This window comes from Aspergillus viridinutans (assembly GCF_018404265.1).
Source record: "Aspergillus viridinutans IFM 47045 DNA, scaffold_1, whole genome shotgun sequence".
Taxonomy (NCBI): domain Eukaryota; kingdom Fungi; phylum Ascomycota; class Eurotiomycetes; order Eurotiales; family Aspergillaceae; genus Aspergillus; species Aspergillus viridinutans.
Window position 1 is genome coordinate 2,383,603 of NW_025091217.1, and position 20,003 is coordinate 2,403,605.

The 20,003-nt window shown below is 51.3% G+C and overlaps 7 protein-coding genes across 7 annotated transcripts; 5 read left to right on the plus strand and 2 right to left on the minus strand.

The window, feature by feature from the left end:
- Positions 1 to 400: 400 nt before the first annotated feature.
- Aspvir_000715 (putative nuclear pore protein (SEH1)) lies at positions 401 to 1,650 on the plus strand (the record flags this gene model as incomplete). Its single annotated transcript, XM_043265849.1, has 3 exons — positions 401 to 586; positions 646 to 1,483; positions 1,544 to 1,650. 3 exons carry the CDS (start codon positions 401 to 403, stop codon positions 1,648 to 1,650), a joined length of 1,131 nt encoding a protein of 376 aa, XP_043121784.1.
- A 511-nt stretch (positions 1,651 to 2,161) lies between these two features.
- Positions 2,162 to 3,658, plus strand: Aspvir_000716 (putative proline permease; the record flags this gene model as incomplete). The annotated part of the gene is made up of 1 exon (XM_043265850.1): positions 2,162 to 3,658. One exon carries the CDS (start codon positions 2,162 to 2,164, stop codon positions 3,656 to 3,658), a length of 1,497 nt encoding a protein of 498 aa, XP_043121785.1.
- Positions 3,659 to 7,080: 3,422 nt separating this feature from the next.
- Aspvir_000717 (putative PHD finger and SET domain protein) lies at positions 7,081 to 9,840 on the plus strand (the record flags this gene model as incomplete). The annotated part of the gene is made up of 1 exon (XM_043265851.1): positions 7,081 to 9,840. The coding sequence occupies one exon, from the start codon at positions 7,081 to 7,083 to the stop codon at positions 9,838 to 9,840; it is 2,760 nt and encodes a 919-aa protein (XP_043121786.1).
- Positions 9,841 to 10,482: 642 nt separating this feature from the next.
- Aspvir_000718 (uncharacterized protein) lies at positions 10,483 to 10,965 on the minus strand (the record flags this gene model as incomplete). The annotated part of the gene is made up of 1 exon (XM_043265852.1): positions 10,483 to 10,965. One exon carries the CDS (start codon positions 10,963 to 10,965, stop codon positions 10,483 to 10,485), a length of 483 nt encoding a protein of 160 aa, XP_043121787.1.
- A 683-nt stretch (positions 10,966 to 11,648) lies between these two features.
- Aspvir_000719 (aminoglycoside phosphotransferase family protein) lies at positions 11,649 to 13,580 on the plus strand (the record flags this gene model as incomplete). The annotated part of the gene is made up of 4 exons (XM_043265853.1): positions 11,649 to 11,871; positions 11,922 to 12,094; positions 12,465 to 12,687; positions 12,748 to 13,580. 4 exons carry the CDS (start codon positions 11,649 to 11,651, stop codon positions 13,578 to 13,580), a joined length of 1,452 nt encoding a protein of 483 aa, XP_043121788.1.
- Positions 13,581 to 14,351: 771 nt separating this feature from the next.
- Aspvir_000720 (CDC73 C-terminal domain-containing protein) lies at positions 14,352 to 15,842 on the plus strand (the record flags this gene model as incomplete). Its single annotated transcript, XM_043265854.1, has 2 exons — positions 14,352 to 15,020; positions 15,087 to 15,842. 2 exons carry the CDS (start codon positions 14,352 to 14,354, stop codon positions 15,840 to 15,842), a joined length of 1,425 nt encoding a protein of 474 aa, XP_043121789.1.
- A 1,310-nt stretch (positions 15,843 to 17,152) lies between these two features.
- Positions 17,153 to 19,524, minus strand: flbA (developmental regulator FlbA; the record flags this gene model as incomplete). The annotated part of the gene is made up of 4 exons (XM_043265855.1): positions 17,153 to 17,299; positions 17,359 to 17,546; positions 17,607 to 18,732; positions 18,847 to 19,524. 4 exons carry the CDS (start codon positions 19,522 to 19,524, stop codon positions 17,153 to 17,155), a joined length of 2,139 nt encoding a protein of 712 aa, XP_043121790.1.
- Positions 19,525 to 20,003: the final 479 nt, after the last annotated feature.

Genomic DNA, 20,003 nt, shown 5'->3' on the forward strand with positions numbered 1-20,003 from the left:
GATCAATTCCTGGCATTATTGCGTCCAGGCGAAGGATTGCAATCTGGCATCATTTCACCCTCCACACTCCCATGCCCGTTCTGCCGGTCGTTTGAGACCGCCCACATGGCGGTGAGAAATTCACATGCTTAGCTGATCTCCAGTCAATCCGCAATAGGAAAAGTCTCGAATCAGCTGGCCCCACAGGATACTGGACGGTTATTATTGTGACGGTGATGAGTAGTGCTTCCGCCTAATTCACTAGCACCTCCAGCTTATCTGTGTACATGGGCTGTTTGCTGTTCTGCTTCGATTGAAATTGACGCGCATGCTTGGATCCGCATTGTATGCCTGTCTGTCTGATCCAATTGAATGAACCTGGTCACTGGGTCCTTGACAAGGGACACCTGATCGGCCCGACATGGCCTCTGGATTCGCCGACTTCGATGCCGGCCATCGTGACTTGGTGACGGTCACCAAATTCAACTTTTATGGCAATCGCATTGTCACCGCTTCTTCGGACCACCGCATGAAGGTGTGGGATCAGAAAGATGGTGAATGGCAACTGATCGATACCTGGCGCGCTCATGACGCTGAAATCCGTGATGTAAGCATCCGAAGAGTTACGTTGTTTCTGTTGCGCCGGCAAATACTCATCTGTGGCAGGCGACGTGGAATGGTCCATTTACCGGCCAGCACATAGGTAGTGTAGGCGAAGACATGAAGTGCAAAATCTGGCAGGAAGACGTCACCCAACCACCCAATTCGGGGCGACGTTTCAGGCCGATCTTCCGTATGACGGCGCCGCAACGACATCCGTTCGTTTCTATGGATTTTCGCAACATTGACCTTGAGACCTGGCTCGCTGTAATTACTCGGGATGGCTATCTCATGGTCATGGAACCCGTCAGTCCCGATTCGCTGGCGGACTGGCAGCCCCTGGACCAGTTTCGAGTTTGCACTGCGCCTCAACGCGGAGAAGAAACTAGCTTCAAGGTGCAGTTTCACCATGATCCAACAGACATTACTCACTTGGTCAATCCGAGCTGGGACCGTAAGAGCCTCTCTCTTGTCGTCGCCGCGATGGACAGCGTCAAAGTATACCGCACCGACGCCAATCGTCGTTTCTACCACGCCATTGAATTGGCTGGGCATGGTGGGCTTGTCAGGGACATCTCCTGGGCTAATGGCTCTGTTCGAGGCTACGATCTCATTGCTAGTGGCTGCAAAGATGGCTTCGTACGAGTCTTTGAAGTTTATACTTTGATGTCAAACAGTGCTTCACAGAACGCCAATGGAAGACACGTCGAATCCCATTCACAGTCACCCTCCTTGCGTGCCACTGCACAATCCGGGATTGGGTCTGCTCTTGCAAATCGAACTCCTGAGTCGGTGACGAATCGTCCAGCGACAGGCGATTCGCAGTTCAAGCATTCATACAAGGAGGTTGCTTGTATCGATAGCAAACACCTCGATGTATGGCAGGTAGAGTTTTCCTACGCAGGTGAGCTTTTGACGGGGACTCTTGGCAACCAATGCCTGGCATGCAGCTGAACTATCTTAGGTGACTGTCTCATCTCTTCTGGTGACGATGGCGCTGTCCGCTTCTGGAAGAAGGCCTTGTCGGGCAAGTGGCTCGAATACGCTGAGACCGATATAGACTATGAGTGAATCGCCTTTGTCTTCTGACGCCGTTTGACTACCGCAATTAGCTGCTCATCAAGCTTTCACCAAAGGGTAGCAGTTACGGAGTTGCTGCTCGGCGTTCTCGTGGTTATGCGTATCTGACAGGGTTTTATACTCTTCTCTTCTGTCCTTGTCTTCGTTAGACTGTGATACCCAGCGATCTCTGCTTGCTTTTCCTTTAAGGGGGTCTTTTGTTTCTTGTGAAGGTTCCGGTCGGGCTGATGGATTAGATTTCGTCTCGAATATTGCAATAGACTCGCTACCTCGAACCTCGTCAACGGCTCTTGCTCCTTTCCTTTTTCGCAAAATGGGGATGAGAATGTGTTGTTTGACCCGGGGGAGCTGTATGAGGCAAGAACGATCATCCCTCATACGCACTATGTCTTCTACCTATTCCAGGCCTCCATGAAGTATCTCATTCAACCGGGCAGACCTCCTGGCTTTCTCAATTTGTGCCCCGTATCTTTACTCATATTACCATTCTTAGCTGCAAATCATGGCTGTCGGACCGACCCTTGGGACAGGCCTCTTTATCGGAGGCGGCCAGGCGCTGGCCGCTGGGGGTCCTGCTTCCTTGCTCTTCTCCTATTTTTTCATGTCTGCTCTGGTATACTGTCTCACTACCGCCTTGTCGGAGATTGCAGCTCATATGCCGGCCCAAGATGGCACAATGGTCTCTCACACCTACCGATACGCCCCAAACCACTTGGCCTTCTCCATGGGTTACCTTCGCTGGTATTCACTGGCGATGCTCATCCCGTTCGAAATCACGAACGCTATTGTCAGTCTTGGAATGGTGAATCCCTCGCCTGCGGTTGCGCTTCGTGTCAGCATTCCTACTTTGATCATATTTGGCTTCAACATGCTCCCAGAAAGCTCGTTCAAGAGGTCGGAAGCTGTTTTTACCTTCTTGAAACTGATCACGACCACGGGCCTCGTCTTTCTCTCCGTTGTCTTTGCAATTCCAGGTGTCCCTCACTCTCCTGTCCAAGGATTTCATTACTGGAACGAGCCGGGCCCCATGAACGAATTCATATACGATGGTCATTTGGGTCGGTTCCTAGGTCTGCTCCAGTGCCTCTTGTTTAGCATGATTGCCTTCGTCTTTACGCCGGAGCTCATCGTCCAGAGAATTGAACAACTTGGGTCGGAACAGCAAGCCAACATTCTGAGTGTATCCCGAATCGACATGGTACATCTTTTCGCGCTCTATATACTCAACGCATTGGCCATGGGCGTGATGAGCCCCTTTAACGATCCGTCACTTACAAACCACGGGGTTGGCGCTGGGACCTCTCCTTATCTGGTGGCGATCAGGAGGAGCGGAATTCCTGTTCTGCCAGTGGTCGTGACCGCGTTGATCTTCCTCTCGTCTGTCGCATCAGGCCGTTCTTTTCTCTTCACCTCTTCACGCACGCTGTATTCATTGGCTGAAGCTGGGCATGCTCCCGAACTTTTCAGGCGGCGCAACCGATGGGATGTACCATATGTAGCAGTCATGACATCGGCCCTTTTCTCCGGTTTCGCATATTTCTCCGCGATGACATCCAGCTCGATTGTCTTTAATTCGCTGATGTATTTTATCACCACGTCCGGATGCATCTCCTGGGTGGGCACGGGCATCGTCTATCTTTACTTTCGCAGGCAGACAGAAGCCTTAGGCTTTACCTCTGTACACCGGGCCAGAATACAGCCCTATGGGACATACTTTGGCATTGTCACATGTACACTGTTGCCTATTGCTAACAGTTTCATCATAGCGACTCCGTCGCAGCTGGCCGCGAGCAAGTTGCTTCCTGTGTACTTCGGAATATCCTCCTTTTTCCTGCTCTACTTTGGCCATCATGTGGGCTATGCCGTTATTCGGAGACGGGCGAGGATGAAGGAAACCAGTATTGAGGAACCTGGAGATTGGGCTATAGAGCTTCCTCCTACAACGTCCAACGACAGGACAGAACTAGCAGATCCACCCTTACACAACACAGCCCTTTGAAAATTCACCCACCACAGGAACAATTTGGAGCGAGAGTGATAACAGGCTGGCGCTCTTTAGTTGGGACTAGGAATGTTTTGGACGGGCTCGCATTTTGTAGGCTCAGGACTGTATTTGACGATTTGATATTCTTATGCTATTTATAGGTCCAGCAGGTCAATCAATTTCTGGTTTTTAGCTCTAAAAAAATGATGAGTTTTATTGTTCTTTAGTAAATTTATTTTCTCAACTTTTCATCGGCAGTATAACGAGGTCTGAAGATGGCATCTCAATCGTGCAGAATCCAGTTCAACTTCCAGATTATCTCTGTGGCAGGCATGGAGCACTTATTCCTAGCGAGGCTTCCAAGTTCTTTTGCTAACGATTAAAGTACGAGAAAGTCGATTGAAAATTGATTCCTCCGTACAAGCAGCTTGATCTGTTCTCAATCTCCCAGCCACTCAAATCTAGTGGCAAATTGAAATAGTGCGGTGCAATGGCAGCTTCATTATGTCTGTGCCGACTGCCTGAGGCAGAAAGGGAAGGATGAGGTTTCCACATTGCGGCCATTCTTTGGGCTTCCTAACGGACCACCAGTACAAGGATTGTTCTTAAGAGATTTATCATTGACGATGGCTTTGAAATCCATGTATTCTGCGAGGTGAGTGGATGTTTAAAACGGGATGAAAAGCAAATCATGAAGGAGAAAATCTTTGTTGCCATCGACAACCCGCTTTAGGAAGCGTCTGGGCTTTTTAGTACGCGGTGGGTTGGGCCATCTTGCTAGCAGCGACAACAAGACAGGCAAATTCTGCCCCATTACCATTTCAAATAATACGGAGTTATGCCTTTTGATTTCGCCCTCCCATCTTTTCTTTCCCTTATTTACTTTAAGAACTGTGTCTCTTCCGCCGGAAAGCCTCAGGTCATTCTCTAGTCAAGACAGACAGAGCAGATGACTACTTTTTTCTTCGCTACCCTTCTCCCCTCTTCCTCCCCAAACACAGATTTCCCTGAGGGTTCTCGATACACTGCTACAGCAAGTTGAAATGTCTAGTTACAGTGGCATCTGACAATCCTTGTTGTTTATTTCTTTCTTTTCACTGGCTATATCACTCCTTGTTCGCTTTTCTGTCGGTTCTCCTCTTCTTGTTCCCTACCATGCTCCGAGCAAGCGGGGAGAGGTTCAGGAAGAGAAAGAAGCGATGAGCAAGGGGGGAAAGATGACCGATCTCTCCATTCGGTGCTTTTCCCCCGGAGTTTTTGCCTTGCTCAGCTGTTCCCTGAATTATACTGTTCGGTCTGATACATGGACGGCGCCCGACTTACTCGCGATCTGATGTCCCCGACACAGAGCGAGCGAGCGTTTTCTCTCAACCACTTCCCTGCATCATTTTCACTACAAATCTGTTCGCTCACAATTATTGCCTGGGTTGATCTTGAAACCACTGTCTCACAGAATAATGGTGGCAATCCGCCAGATCGCTGGGGTTACCTGACTCAGTTGGTGGTGCCTATTGGGCGATGTACAACACGCGGAAGATCCCTCCGTCTTCCCATTGCTCTCTCGCCTGACAGGATCGCTCCTTTACTCTCTTTTACTAACCACCGTTGATACTAACCGCCGCTCCTCTTCCCTACGGTTTCTTTGAGATTTCCTTCCATTGATTCCCTTGTTCTCTCGTGACTGGAGTGAAAATAACTTCATGTCCCTTGAGTCGTTGGAGGTACAGACGACCGGATAGGAATTGCCTCATTCCTGGGCTGTTTGCCCGCTTAGGGAATGGTCATCAGAGTCAAGGTCGAGTAGTTTGATTACTGAGCGAATTTTCCTTTCCTTTTCATTTTCATTGAAAATGGGATACGGCTGATCACCCACTTTCATATTCCCATCTACTGTCGATGTGATATGCTCGTTCTTCTCTCCTCCCGTCTTTCTCTCTCTGCCACTTTCGGTTTCTTGGACCCTTCCGCGTGTCATGTGCATCCCCGCTATCCCCAAAATGGGTCGGACTAACTACACTTCCCCTTCTGGCCTAGTGCCTTCAGCACGTACCGGAAACAGGCAAGCGGGAGCTCACTCTAGGTGCCCAACCACCCAGGCAGCGAGGCAGCAATTCCCTCCCTCACCCCCCACTCCCCATCAAGGCCTGACTTCTCAGGCCGCCAACCCTTCCCATCCTCAACCAGCAGCTCACTGGTCGTGTTCGTTTCCGGCAGCTCCAGGATGAACCCGAACTCGAAACAAACCGCCTGTTCTGGTCTAGGTTCTCTTGCTTGCTTTCTCTCCCATCCTTGCCCCCTCTTCTCGTCTTTGAGACTGTGTCGTTGACTCGTCCTCCCTTGGATCGATTCCTCGATGGCCGGCTGGGCAGGCATTCGTCGGCTTCCCCCTTCCCTTTTCCCGACCTTTTCACAATCGTCGTCAATATTCTAATTTTATTCCTGACAAACTTCCATTATTTTATTTTATTGTTTTGTTAGATTATTTTTCCCTCGATTTTGTCGAATTTCCGATTCCTCAAAGCGATGATCAAGCTCGTGATCTCTAACCAGATTGCCCGAAGCTGATCCCCAGAACTGAGAGCGGGTGGGAAGAGAAAAAAATTCCACGCTTTTCCTCTTTCTCTCTGGGACTTCTGGAACGCCGCTTGAATGGCCCATCCGTGCCTTTAGCCTCTCGCTGCTCTCTGTCTCTTGTCTCTTACCACACCCTACCCGTACCTAGTACCTCCCTCTCCTCGTCGCCCTCCCTCTCTCGCTTCCCTTCACTCTGCTCGCTTACCCATTTTCTTCTTCGTTTCTCATCCAGATTCCATCCTTTATTCACCTTTTCTTCCATAATACCATCTTGTCATTCACCTTCTCATCATCTTCTTCTTTTCTTCCGCTTTTCTCCTCCCATCTACGTATTCCTGCTCACCCACCAGCTCCGTTCTTCCTTCGAACCCTTTCGAGCTCTTTCGAGTCTTTCAACAGTGAAATCGTTTTTTTCGCATCTTCCCTCCATGCGATTCGTGATCCGCCAGCCACTACACGATCGGCGGCTTCTAATTCTCGATACGATAACCTCGTTTCACGGTCGCACGCGCAATCCAGGTCCACTGCTCTGAAGTCTTGCTTGCCTCACCTCGATCCATAACCCTCAATCTTGACGTTCGTCACACTTGGGCAACGATTTCTCGGTAGAGCTCGCGGTTCTTTCGATTTCGCGTCCTCTTTGGGGGTACTGTTTTCGATCCCGCTTTGAAGGACCCAACTAGATTCTTTCACTCTATACCGCAGGTGTTGTTGATTATTGGGCAGAAACTGAGTAAGGACGTGTAACCATCCATTTGGTGGTAGGTGGCATGCCTGTTGGGTCTGAACGGGTTAGTTGAAGCCCACAACGATACACACAGCGCGTTTTTCATTCATTCGTGGAGGGGGTACTCTGTCAGATTATGACAGATACCTCCCCAGTCGCCATCACGCACTCAACCACGGAGCCCTATCCGGTCACCGTACCCCTGAACTCACCCGCCCTCAACGGCGCCGTTTCCGACTCTGCCGCCCCTGACGAGGAGGAGCCGTATACCATCAAATGCATCTGCGCATTCGAAGATGACGATGGCAACACGGTCTTTTGCGAACGGTGCGAGACTTGGCAGCACATCGAGTGCTACTATCATGGTCGCCACGTGCCTGAAGTCCACAACTGCGTGGACTGCGAGCCTCGCTACCTCGATGCTAAGCGTGCCACCGAGCGGCAGAGACGTCTCAGGGAGGTCGGCGACAGCGGTGACCGGAAAGCGAAACGTGCCGGAGCGAAAGGTCAGAAGAAAAGGGTCAAGGACCATGGTGACAAGGTGAACGGGTTCCATCACCGGGCGGACTCGATTGCTCGAGACCAGCCCCCTGCCAAAAAGGCCAAAGCCACTCATCGCGCCTCCGGATCCATCAGTTCTGTTTCAGGTGCTGCGCCTTTCCCACCCGATGCCCGCAGACGTGTCGCAACTTCCATGAGTCCTACTAAATCCCTAGGGCCGTCCATCCCCCTTTACTCGAATGAATTTCTGCATCTTTATGACCATGATCAGGACTATGCCCCCATGAATAGCAACCTCTTTGTCAACCTCCCTCTTGCGGCAGACTTGGCGTCCTGGGTGACAGAGCCAACTGCGCTCGCTCGAGTTTCCACTGGGCGATCGTCTCGTGACATTTTCACCTGGTCGGATACTGCGCTGGACCGGTCGCTCTGGCCTTCGTTATCTACAGAAACAATCACCGACCCCAGCATCGATATCGAAGGGCAACATCCAACGTGGAAGGTTCTCAGGACTCGCGAGAGTGTCTCCAAAGACCACATTGTTGGTGAGATTACTGGCAAGATTGGTCTTTTGCGAGACTATTGCCTGGATCCCAGCAATCGCTGGCAGGAGCTTCGTCATCCGGAACCTTTCGTATTCTTCCACCCCCAGCTGCCCATCTACATTGACAGTCGACATGAGGGTAGCATTCTCCGTTATGTGCGTCGCTCATGTCGACCCAATGTCACGATCAAGACTTACATCACCAATGAGGTCGAGTATCATTTCTGCTTCGTTGCTAAAGAAGACATTTCGGCCAACTCGGAGATTACGGCCATGTGGTATCTGGATCCCCAACTCTTCGAGTCGACACACGGTCTGGTCAAGCAGGAGCCTAGTGACAGCGCTCAGGAAGTAGCTGCAATTTGCATCAGCAATGTGCTTGCAAATTTCGGTGGCTGCGCGTGCGAGCCTCCAGCTAATTGCTTACTTGCTAGCGTTGATCGCCGGCGGCACCCAAAGGCGCTCGAGTCGAAGCAGGTCAACGGTAAGCGGAAGAAAGCCAAGACGAAATCCGCCGCATCGCCGTCGGCGACAACCAGTCGCGCAGGCAGTGAAACGACCAAGAATATGGAGGATGACGATCAGCCCGACAGTCGTTCTACATCGGGCTCTTCGCGGGGCCAGCCACGCAGTCGGGATCTTACTCCTACGCTGCAGCACGATGGCGAGTCTGAGTTGTCCGCTCGAGAAAAGCGCAAGATTGCGGCAGCGGAAAAGAAATTCCAGCAACTAGAACATGATCAGCAGGCGCACAAGAGGAAGAAGCGAAACAGTGGCCAAGCATCCTTGGTATCTCAGACCCAGGCAGGCCAGTCAGCTTATCAGACTGTATCAGCCCAAGGTCATTCTCGCTCGTCCTCTTCGGCCCAGCCCTCAGGGTCCATGTCTAGAAAGCCCTCCGGTATGGGCGTTCCTCACGGGCGGTCTCCGTTGCGACGTCCGCACTATGTGGACTCGGCCATTCAGACGGAGCCCGAGGCTGATACGTTAGTGCTGTCTGCTGCGCCATCCCTACGGCGGCCTAGCTATGTACCCCTCACGCAACGGCTACTCAAGCGCTGTCATGCAGATCATGTTCGCTTGGTGGAATCACCATCGCCGTCTCCAGCTGCGCTCTCACCTCTGTCTTCGAGTCCTCACGGCGGCTTGTACCGAAATGTTACACCTCTCAAAACTTCCTCGACCGAGAAGGAAGACGTGGAAATGAAGGACTCCAACTCGCCTACGGTCGTGTCCTCCGGTCAATCACAGACTCAAGAGGCAGAACAAAAAGTATCGACTCCCCCATCGGCTCCTAGGGGGTTGACCAAGCCTCCACTACCCCCTCCCTGGCCATCCACTGCTGCCCACAATGCTCTGTTACCAAGAAGCAAGGTGAACGGTCACCGTACAAATCTCTGGGTTCCTCTTCCCCCAGCCACTCACCCCACAGGACCGATTGCCATCAGTCCGGGATCGGCGACCGGGTCGACGGTGTCATCGCCATCTACCCTGGATGCACCAGCGCAACCTGCCGCAGCAACTCCAGGGTCTGGAGTGACTGCGCCGAGCCCTGTCAAGAAGAAGCTCAGTCTTGGTGATTATCTCAGCCGAAGGGGGGCACTGACCACCCCGACGTCGGAGAAGAGCCAAGCGCAAGCGACTGCCATGCTTCCTCCACAGAAGCCTGTTTCCGATCAATCGACCGAAACCCGCGATTCACCGGCGCCGGTAGACACAATGAACCGCGAGGTCAAAGCGACAGGAGAAGCTGAAGCGACTAAGCGAGAAAGTCCCACATCACCGGACATGGCAGTGAAGGACGCGCCTGGTTCAGCATCGACCTCACATGTTCCCTCATTCTTTTTCTAGGCACATTTATCTGCTGGTAACGCTTGCTGCGCGTCCGTGGTAATTGGCGGGATCTTTCTTTTCGTTCTTCCACTTTGTCTCTTACGGGAGCACATTTGTGACCGTCTCCTTTCTAATCTGCTGTCTTTCTACACACTACCATTTCTGTTCGCGTACACGGTGGGAACTGAGGCGTTCTAGCCATGGAGTCGGGTTTGTTTTGATACACAAAAGGCGCGTCTGGCGTTGGTTGGAAGCGGAAATATTATGGGCTCGGGATGGTCAAATGGGATTTGGTCTAATCGCTGGTGCAGCATCTGCTTCACGATTTTTCTTTTTACTATTTTGCCGTTTCTACTGTGACTTCTTTCTTCTTTTTCATTATTCTTAGGAACTTTTTTTTCCGAGCAGTATCTGCGACGACTCTGTCTCACGGAGACTAACGGCATTATGATCTGATTCATCAGTTGAGATGACCAATGCAGATATCTACAAGAGATACCTTTTCCAGAGATTGTATACTTTTCCGGGCCGTCAAGGTCCGCTGTATTGAGGGTTTGCTTTCTCGGCTCTCTATCCAAATATCGACCATCAGACGTCTATTGAATATACACGGGAGGTCATCAAAGTCCCATTCAAGGCTCTTGAATGGCACACGAAACGTCAAGCTTGGCTTCCGGTACTTCGAGCAACGGTCTTCGTGCCCCGACTCTTGTTTCGCATTGCGAAGTTCTTTGCCTCGGCTTCGATGTCATCCACGCTCTTGGTGAGCTTGATATAGCCTTCGTCATCTAATGCAAAGAGCGCCTCTTTGAGCCACACCCGGCAGGTGATGCTTTCGTGGAATCGAGTTGAATACGCGATCGGGATTTGCCAAAGACGATCAAGCAAAGCCTGATGAAGTGTAGGCTCTAAAGCTCCTATCTTGAGGGCCACAAGCAGTCTCTGAGAGTCGATGACGTCCTGACTGGGTCGCGGGTCGAAGCGCCAGCTAGTCGAATCGGTCTCATTTAGCAGATGATAGATGTAGCCCGAATTCTCACCCTGATGTAGGTAGAGGCCCCAGTGGAATGTGTAACTGTTTTCGCCACGATCAGACAGAAGAATATAGAGCCCGTTGACATCGAAGGTGATCTCGGTTGACATTTGGGAGGCTTTAGGAACTTTGTCTTATAGTTTCAGAAATGATGGTTTGAATGTAAAGATAGAGGGATTGAGAGCAGGCACAACGTGGCCTTATATGTGCCTGCCTGGTCACTGGTGATGGTGCTAATTTTACCTATAGCGCTTAATCTGAGTAGTTCATTGGATCTAAGATAGTTTTCTGTGTGTTTTGTGTTGAAGCTGGGACCCCAGAGCGTTAACTGGAATGACCAAAGAGTGCTATGCCTTCATAACTTGAAAGGATTGGCTATTACGTAGCCTAATGATTAAAGGTAGATAGTAGTCTGTTACGAACTCTACAACCGCTCGGCGCCAGAGCTGTTTGAGGGTCGCAACTTATGTATGTATCAAGAGCAGGTGCGTTAGCTCCATCTCACTGGCGATTGCCAAGAACCCAGACAGTGTTTCCCCAAGAGGGCCAAGACTTCTGGCGATCCGCGTCGTCAAGACAGTCAGACCCACTGAGCAAAGACATGAGCAGATTGGAACAGAACAGAGGGGCACTCAAAAGGAAATCCTCTACTAACGACCAGTAGCGTCGCGTAACACACGGCGTTTGAGGACACGCTCTGCCTCTTTCCCAACCCCATTGTCGGACCGTCTAAGGGCAGACAGAAGTACATCAGACATCGTGCTCTAGATACGCTCGTCGCTCATTCTCGAAAATGGCGCCTCGATTAGGAAGATATAACGCGACTATCCGGCTAATTGAGTCCACCCAGCTCACACCAACCGAGCATTCGATCTGGAGAGCCTTTCTGGACGAGGCTGTCGATCCGGACTATGCTGCTCAATATATCTGGGAAAGGATCCACGACCGTTCCGGTCGTCCTCCGGAGCAAGTCTTGCGAGAATTAAAACTCCACTGGAAGCGAGTTGTCACTAAGTGTCAGTCGAAACCGAGCGTGCTCCTGTTTCTCCGCTAACCGTCGAATCAGTGGCCAGGCGAGACCAAGTCTCGTCAGAAGCACGAACTCTGGTCGAAGCTCGGGACGATTCGCACTGCTTTATGCTGTGTCGGAAGCCATCGGACCCCAGCGTATGCGTTCGTTTCGATCATGCCTGGGTGATCCCACCGAGCCTTTTCGATGACAGTGACATGGATCCGCAGGTAGGTGTTTATTAGGCATCTTTACGCTAAGATTGGAATAAGAGATCTCACTAAAACTCCATCCTGCTACTACTAGGGTCCTCTTTATCTTATTCTGCAAGCTTTCTTGACCCCTGCCAAGACAGTTGAGCTTCAGGCCCTTTTGCGGACTAACACGGTGGAATCTCAACTAAGAAACCTGTTCTTACTTTCACCTAGCATTCATTCGGCTTTTCGAAATGGACACATTCAAATTTCCCCCCCAACTGATACTCCCGACCAATGGAATGATGAGACCGAGATCAGGCTCAAAACAGCGAGCAAAGTTCATGTCTGTACCTCGGGGGACCTTTGCTTACAACGCAAGTACTTCTGACTGACCTGGTGCTAGTATTTCGTCTCCAAACTGTGGCCCGAGCCTTGTGATTCGCTCTTCCTCAGCGATGGCAGCCCATGGGACCAGACAGAGCAGATGTTCATCATGGAGACCCGAGACGCAAACCTACCTCTTCCAGATCCATTCCTATTCCGAACGCACTACCGGATTGCAGCCTCGTTGCATCTATTCCATGTTGTCGAACGAATCGCCGAGGGTTGGCCCTCGCCCCCGTTATGTATGGGACACTGATCCCCTGCGTGCGGGCCTCTAATGCTGATTTGGTCACTTTGGATAGTCCTGTTGAATTCAATGACACAGAAGACTTTACGCTCTCTCTGGCATCTTGTGCCCAAGTTGATTCGTGTCCAGTGCTACCGCGTGCTTCTGAAACTAGGCAGCCACCTCTACCCGCGGTCTTCCGCCGGCCTCGTGCACCGGCTGCCGTTCGGACTATTTGCGAAAGAATGCAAACGCTCTCATCCTAATGAAGCTGAGGCATTGCGGCTGGTGGAACGGTACACTTCGATCCCAGCACCCCTCTGGGTGGATGAATACCAGGGGAGCAGGCATCCCGTTCTTATCATGACGGCCGTGCCCGGACAAACGCTAGGGGCGGTCTTTCACCGTCTCTCATACTCGGAGCGCGAGCAGCTGTCGAAAGACTTGAAGAGTGTTTTGTCGCAGCTGCGGTGCGTTCCGAACCAGACCTCGTACCTCTTCTGCAACTGTCATGGCGGCCCGCTGAAGGACCATCGTTTTCCATCCGGCACATGTGGTCCATTCAACCTGGTTTCTGAATTCAACGCCTTCCTAGTCCACCGCTACGTGCGCAAGGGGACAAAGGACAAGATTGCAGCCGTCCACGCCCGTCCATATCGGTCTGTGTTCACCCATGCCGATCTCCACCCCAGCAATATCCTTATTGATCGTGGACGCCTGTCTGGAATTGTGGACTGGGAATGCGCAGGCTTCTATCCCGAGTACTGGGAGTTTACAAAGCTCATGTATGGTGCAGAACGATTCCCGGAAATCCGGCAGATCATTCGCGATGCATTCACAGAGGATGACTATCAGGAGGAGCTTGAGGCCGAGACGCTACTATGGAATGACACGCCAGTCGGTGTATAAGATATTAACCAGGTATCGAAATACCGATCGCGCTAGAAGAACGAGTCCGCCCAGCAAACGATCCTTTTTGCTGACGAGTGGTTGCTGGTTCACGTTTGAGCAACCGAGCTGACCGAGCAGTGAGGGCTATTTGAGGAGGTTACTCACCTGCTTGAGAGCCTCCACTGATGTCGTGGTCGAGACTGCCGAGAGAAATCCAAAGGCATCCGAGTTCATGGGCCATTCCATATCATCAACCACAACCACTCCATCGTCTTTCTCGTACTTTGCATGACCTCCGTCAGTGTGTCTACTTAGATTTGTCGTCTATAAAACATTCTCGAGCAGATGAAGTATTTAAATGGCTCATATGACGATATCGGCCCACTATTTTGTCTATATCCTTTCCACAATGAGGCGACATTGGCGGAACAAGCTATTACAGATTATGGTGCTTTAATTTTGTTTACTGCTGTGACAGCTTCCCGGGGCCATGGGGCATGGGGCATGAGTTGGATGTGACACTATATTAGTCTATTCTGCACTCGATGGAAGTGCAAGGGTCTCGTTTGCGATCATTTCTTCTGTTGTTGAGCTGTATCTAGTGGACTGTCGACACCGGTATCAAATCACGTGACTTACTCGGGTCTCTTGCTCTCATCCAGCTTGCAACAACTCTTCCGAAGCCCAGCAGCTCTCTTCAACACAACCACCTTCTATACCCGCCTGGGCTTCAGAGGCTGTTCAAAACATTTCCGTAATCGTCTTTGATCAGTGTCTCTGCCGTCTATCATGGCTTCCGTCGACCCTTCCCTCCACGATCCGCTCCTTGCGCTTCGCCGTGCGATCGCAGCCGGTAGTCTTCCCACGCCAACCACCACCTCCGATCTCTTGGATGAGAATGCGACCGAGGATCTGGCCAAGGCTACCCATCTGTACTTCCGCCAGCCAATTCCACAGACCATTCCGCTGACGGCGCCGACGCGCTTCGTCTCCGCCTCGTCAGACTCCGCCGTCGATCTCCGCAGCATCTTCTTCGCTTGGCAGAAGAAAGACGTCGCAATCCCCGAGTACATCGCCTCGGCGCAGGAATTGAACGAGTCGCTGAAGCAAAAGGAGCGCAAGGAAGGCGAGCCAGAGGAGAAGGTGCAGAATCTGGTCTTCGTTGAGCGGCTGGATCTCATCACTTGGCTGGAAGGTGCCTCGGATGAGAGCGAGTACATCAAGCCCCTTGAGGGTGCCGCCGCCGCCGCACCCTCTGTGGCTCCGGCGGACGCGTCTGCTGCGATCGCTCCCGGGGCCGCAGGTGCTGCTTCTGCGGTTCCTGGTGGTGCTCAGGCGGCTGTAGCTGCTCCAGGTGGACGGGCGCCGAAGGCCATTGATCCCAGATTACAGGAGATCTACAATGGAGAACGAAAGATGGGCGATCGGAATAGTGTCTTACGGGGGATCAAGCCTACCGTGAGTTCTGCCCCCCGGCGACTGGAAAGACAGATCAATGAAGGGCAATGCTAACGGGAAATTTAGGACTTCTCACACGTTCGCAAAGCAGCAGAGACCTTCCTCGGACGCAACCGCTCACGAACAGGACAATACCCTCCCGGCGCGAAGCCTGGAAGTAAGCCGCAGCCCGTCGTGCCCGCCCCGTCCGCGGGACTCACCCAGCCCCGAAAGAGCGGCAGCTCCAAGAACCAAGACCCGATCATCCTCCTCTCCCCCTCCGCCTCGTCTCTCATCCGCATGTCCAACGTCCGCTCCTTCCTGCAGGACGGCGTCTTCGTGCCCCCCGACCATCCCACCCTCGCCATGCCCAGCTCCTCCAACAACCTTCTCTACATCTACCGCCCCCTCCGCTCAGAAGCCGGCTCCACCTCCACCTCTCGTCCGGTCGGGGCTTCCCAGCCCGGAGCAGCCTCCAAGAAACCCACCCGCTTCATCCTCGTCGACAGTACCGCCAACTTCCGCCCGGACTACTGGAACCGCCTCGTTGCCGTATTCACGACGGGCCAAACCTGGCAGTTCAAGTCGTACAAGTGGACCTCCCCACCGGAACTCTTCAAGCACGCCACAGGCATCTACGTCGGCTGGCGCGGTGAAGACGTCCCCCGCGAAGTCCGCGGCTGGGGCCGCGGCGTGCAGAGCTTCGCCGTCGAGCGATGGGACGAGAAAGGCGGCGTCCATGGCGCCGGCCGCTGGCGCGATCGCGAAGTCGTCGAGAATATCTGGACGGCTATCGAAGAGGGCATGAAAGCGAGAGGGTGGGGAGCCGGGTCGACGAAATGATGGGACCCGTCGATTTCTGGTTCCTTCCAACCCTAACGCGTAACCCTCTTGTCTAAATCAGCATTATAGTATTCCATTTTCGCAGCAATCTGCAGATCTGGCAAGATCTAGTCTAGTCTCCTCTGACCGCATTTGCAATGCTCGGTTCGCGAATCAGAAGCGTACGAAATGCTTCTTTGTGCGCGGCAGCTGCTGAAAGCACAAGACAAGATTGGGACCCGCCCCATGTATCCTCTATTCGCTTTTTAACTTTGATCCTTTCTCGTATAGCAGGAAAAGGCGTGTTGCAGGCGTTCAAACGATTTGTCACTTTGATATCATTCCATTTCTACTGCTGTTCATATTCTCTTTACATCGAATCTCTTTGGCGTTGAGTGAGTGGTCTTTTGCTAGACATGATACATTCTGATTCGACTGGGCGCAGCTCCGGGCACAGATGATTCAATGGTATTCCGATCTACCTTAAGCATGGAGAAATCTCCCCCGAATGGCTACCGGCGACGTGAAAGAAATATTCATATTCCCAATATTTTATGTATTGTCTGTGACTAGATGGAATACACTCGCTGATAGGTTGAAATGTATCACAGAAGCGTCGAAGGAAAACTGGATGCAGGAAAGAGAATACTTAGACATGTACATGATCTCTCTTCAGGTGGAATATGCTGAAACAATGGAAACTGAAAGAAAATGATATCAGGCTGTGCGGCCATGCATGCAGGCAGATGTAAATGGACAAAACGCCTTTCTAATGCTGGAAAACTGTCGGGGTTCAGTCTCCTCTTCAATATGCGAGGGTCGAACAAAGGAAAAACATATTATAAACACCCCAGTTCCGGCCATTCTCTATCACATGATCCATAGATCGTAACATCTTTCATCCGTCGTGATGACTTGATTACAAATGAAGATTATCATAAAACGTGAGCTGTTGTTGAGCTCAACCGTGTATCAAGCGTCGGTGAAATGAAAAAGAAAAAATTTATATGGAGTAGGGCGGAGTTACTCCGAGTCGGAGGCGCGTAACGGACAATGAGGTGAGAAAATTCGAGGCGTATCAACGGGCCTTCATCCTCGATGCTCCCATACTGTGGGAGCGGCGGGATTCAATCGTGCCAAAATCATATGGAGACTTCAAAAGCCGTAGTAGTCTCCTTGACCAGTCCAATAAAAGTTTGCGTGCTGGACCGTGGACGATATCACACCCCGTGTGTCTCGAGAACGTTAAGAGAACGTTGGCAGAGCTGCAGTCATCCCCTACAAGGACTTCGCGCTCATGAAGATCGCAGAACGTATTCCCTCCTCACGGTTCAAGGGCGTGCCGAACGACTCATCGAGCGCTCTGGAATGGGGGCCGGAGTGGGTGAGTAAGCCCTTGGGGCACCGATCAAGTCGACATCATGCTCCTGCAGGACAACGGCATACTTCGGATCACGTAGGAACTTGGGAACAGAGTCCTGATCCTCATCAGCGAACTGTGATTGACCAAGCTGTTATCGGAAGAAAAAGAACTTACACTAGACATTAACTTGAAAACGGATGTTTGAGCCATCTCAAACAACTGCACAACCTCCTGAAGGCTTTTGAACATAGACTCATCATCACCTACAGCCTTTGTCATACGGCTCGCTAAGCTGTTGCGCAGTGCGTGATCGATATTGAGCTCGCAAGGAGAACCAGGGGCAAGGAAAGCATTGTAAAGACCTGGAAGAACGTGAGCAAAGATCAAATAACCAATCAGAACCCCAATAAAGAGTGGCTTACCGTATGCCGCAGCCAGCGTCTCGCGGACAGCGTCGGCCTTCTTGAATGCACCCATTTTCTCCGCCTTGTGGTAAGCAGCAGTAAATTCCGAGACATCGAGGTAAAACGACAGGTTTTCTTCGCATAGAGAGAAACGCAGGAATTCACGGAACAGCAGTCGCAGAGCAGGATCATGAAGAATGTGGTTCAAACGAGCGTTGTTCGAGTCTTTTGGCATACCACGGTTGTCATAGAACGTTTCGCGGGACTTGTCGCGCGCGATCCAACCGCAAACCCGCTGACCCCGCTCCGTGATACCGTAAATAGCGTACTTGGATGGCTGGAAGACGACAATGGACGCATCTGGCTGAGGATATCCCTTGTCTTCTTGAAGCATTGTGATCAGGCCGTATTTGACGAAAAGCTCCGCAATGAGGACGGTTTCCCGGCGTTCAATGGTTGTCGAACAATCCATCAGCCAGTCCACGGCAGCCTTTCCGGTGAAGGTGTTCATGTAGATCTTGTCGTTGATTTTCCGTTCCTTGGCCATCTTAACCCCAACCAGACCGTTTGAATAGTCACTCAACGAATCCGAATCCGAGGTAGAAATACTGCTCTTCACGTTGGGTCCGTCCTGACCGGCAAAGCGGCGAAAAATGACTTCGATGGTGGCCCGGTCATGCGACAGTTTATCAGTCTCCGTGTCGCGCTCCAGGTTGACCAGCTGCATCGTGTTGCGAGGGGATTCCAGCACATCTATCACGTGTCGAGCGGTGATACCATTTCTCTGACAGAATCTCTGCAAGATATTGATGCCCTTCGGAGTGAGCTGAAACAACGCGCCCTTCAGCGGGAATATCGGGAGTGCTTTGCCATCAACGGGTTCAATAAAGCGAGCGTCAACGAAACGCTGGCATACTGAGCGAGCCATCTCCTTGGCCATAGAAAAGGTGGTGGTCGTAGTCGTGGTCACAATGCGAGAGGGATCCTTGGGATCAGGCATGCGGTTCGATTGGGAGAACTTGAGCGATCCGAGGTTGTTGATAGCTTCCTCGGATGTGAAGGTGTGGTCATATTTCGTAAATCTCACACGATGCGAATCCAGTTTCAAGCTGACCATAAGGGTTGAGAAGAGATCCATGAAATCCTACAGAAAAAAATGGCCGAAATCGTCAACAAACATTGTCTTCAAACTTTTGAGCATTCTGTGTATCATGCTGAAATTGATCCAGAAGCTCCGACTTTTTTCTTTTTTCCATACCTTTGTAAAAGGGCGGTCATCTTCCGTCATACGCAACAGTCTCGAAGACGTTTGGTGCATCTTGGATGGGAGTGCGGCAAATCCGGCTTCCAGCTGTTCCTCTGAGATAGGTGAATTGCGTTGAAGAGTGTGGCGCCGCCTTCCGATCAAGCTCTGCTGGAATTCTACCTCCGAGGTCTCGATGCACGCGGGGCTCGATTGATCGCTGCTCGTACTTCCGTCGGATAACGGTGGGGTCAGAGGCGAAACACCTGCAACTTCGTGGGTGCTAATCTGCGATGGCTTCCGCGTATGCTTAGAAAGGCTTCCCGACGAGGCTGAGGTCCGGAGCGAGGAATTGGCGGTGCTTCCGATGGCCGAAATATTCGCGAGAGCGTTGTTGGTCTTCTCACGGGCTAATGCAGCGAACGACCGTCGGTTGCGTCGTGAAATTGAGCCAATCACTGAACTAGTAAAACTAGTCGTCGTGGTGGTGGTTGTATTGGCCGCCGTAGTGGTGCTGGACGTCGTGGGTGCGGGTGAAGTGAGAGGGGGAAGGATAGAGGAAGAAGGAACGCCGGCCGGGGTGGAAGAGACCGGCACAGATGTAGTAGATGTATGGGAATGGTAAGAAAGATGGTGATGCTGAGAGGAGGGAGGAGATCCTTGGTCGAGGGGAGTGGAGGATATGGTTGGCATTGAATAGTGCGAACCAGATAAGAAAGTGGAAAAGGAAGAGCGAGGAGGGGGGTTGTTGTATGTATGTATGTTCGGTATGAGCGTAAGATAACCGGGAACGAGAAGGAGGAAATTCGGTGTTAAAAATAAAAATAAAATAAAAATAAAAAAATAAAAAAATCAGAAATAAAAATAAAAATAAAAATAAATTGAGTAAGATGTATGGAGTATGGTTGAAAGGGACGTAGAAGAAAGGAATGATGAAATCAAAGAGATTTGTTTTAAGGGGGGAAGTGGGAAAGAAAATGAATAATGTCTCCGAGAGGAGGGAAAAAAATTATTAAAAAAAAATATAAAAAAAAAGAGGATGGGGAGCTCGGCTTGGTTGGCTTCCTTTTCTGTAGCAAACTATTTTCCGCAATTACCTACCTGTATCGGTCAGGCTGTAATGGGACTGTAATTGTTAAGAGATCCGCTTCGAACAAGAAGAATGAAATCAA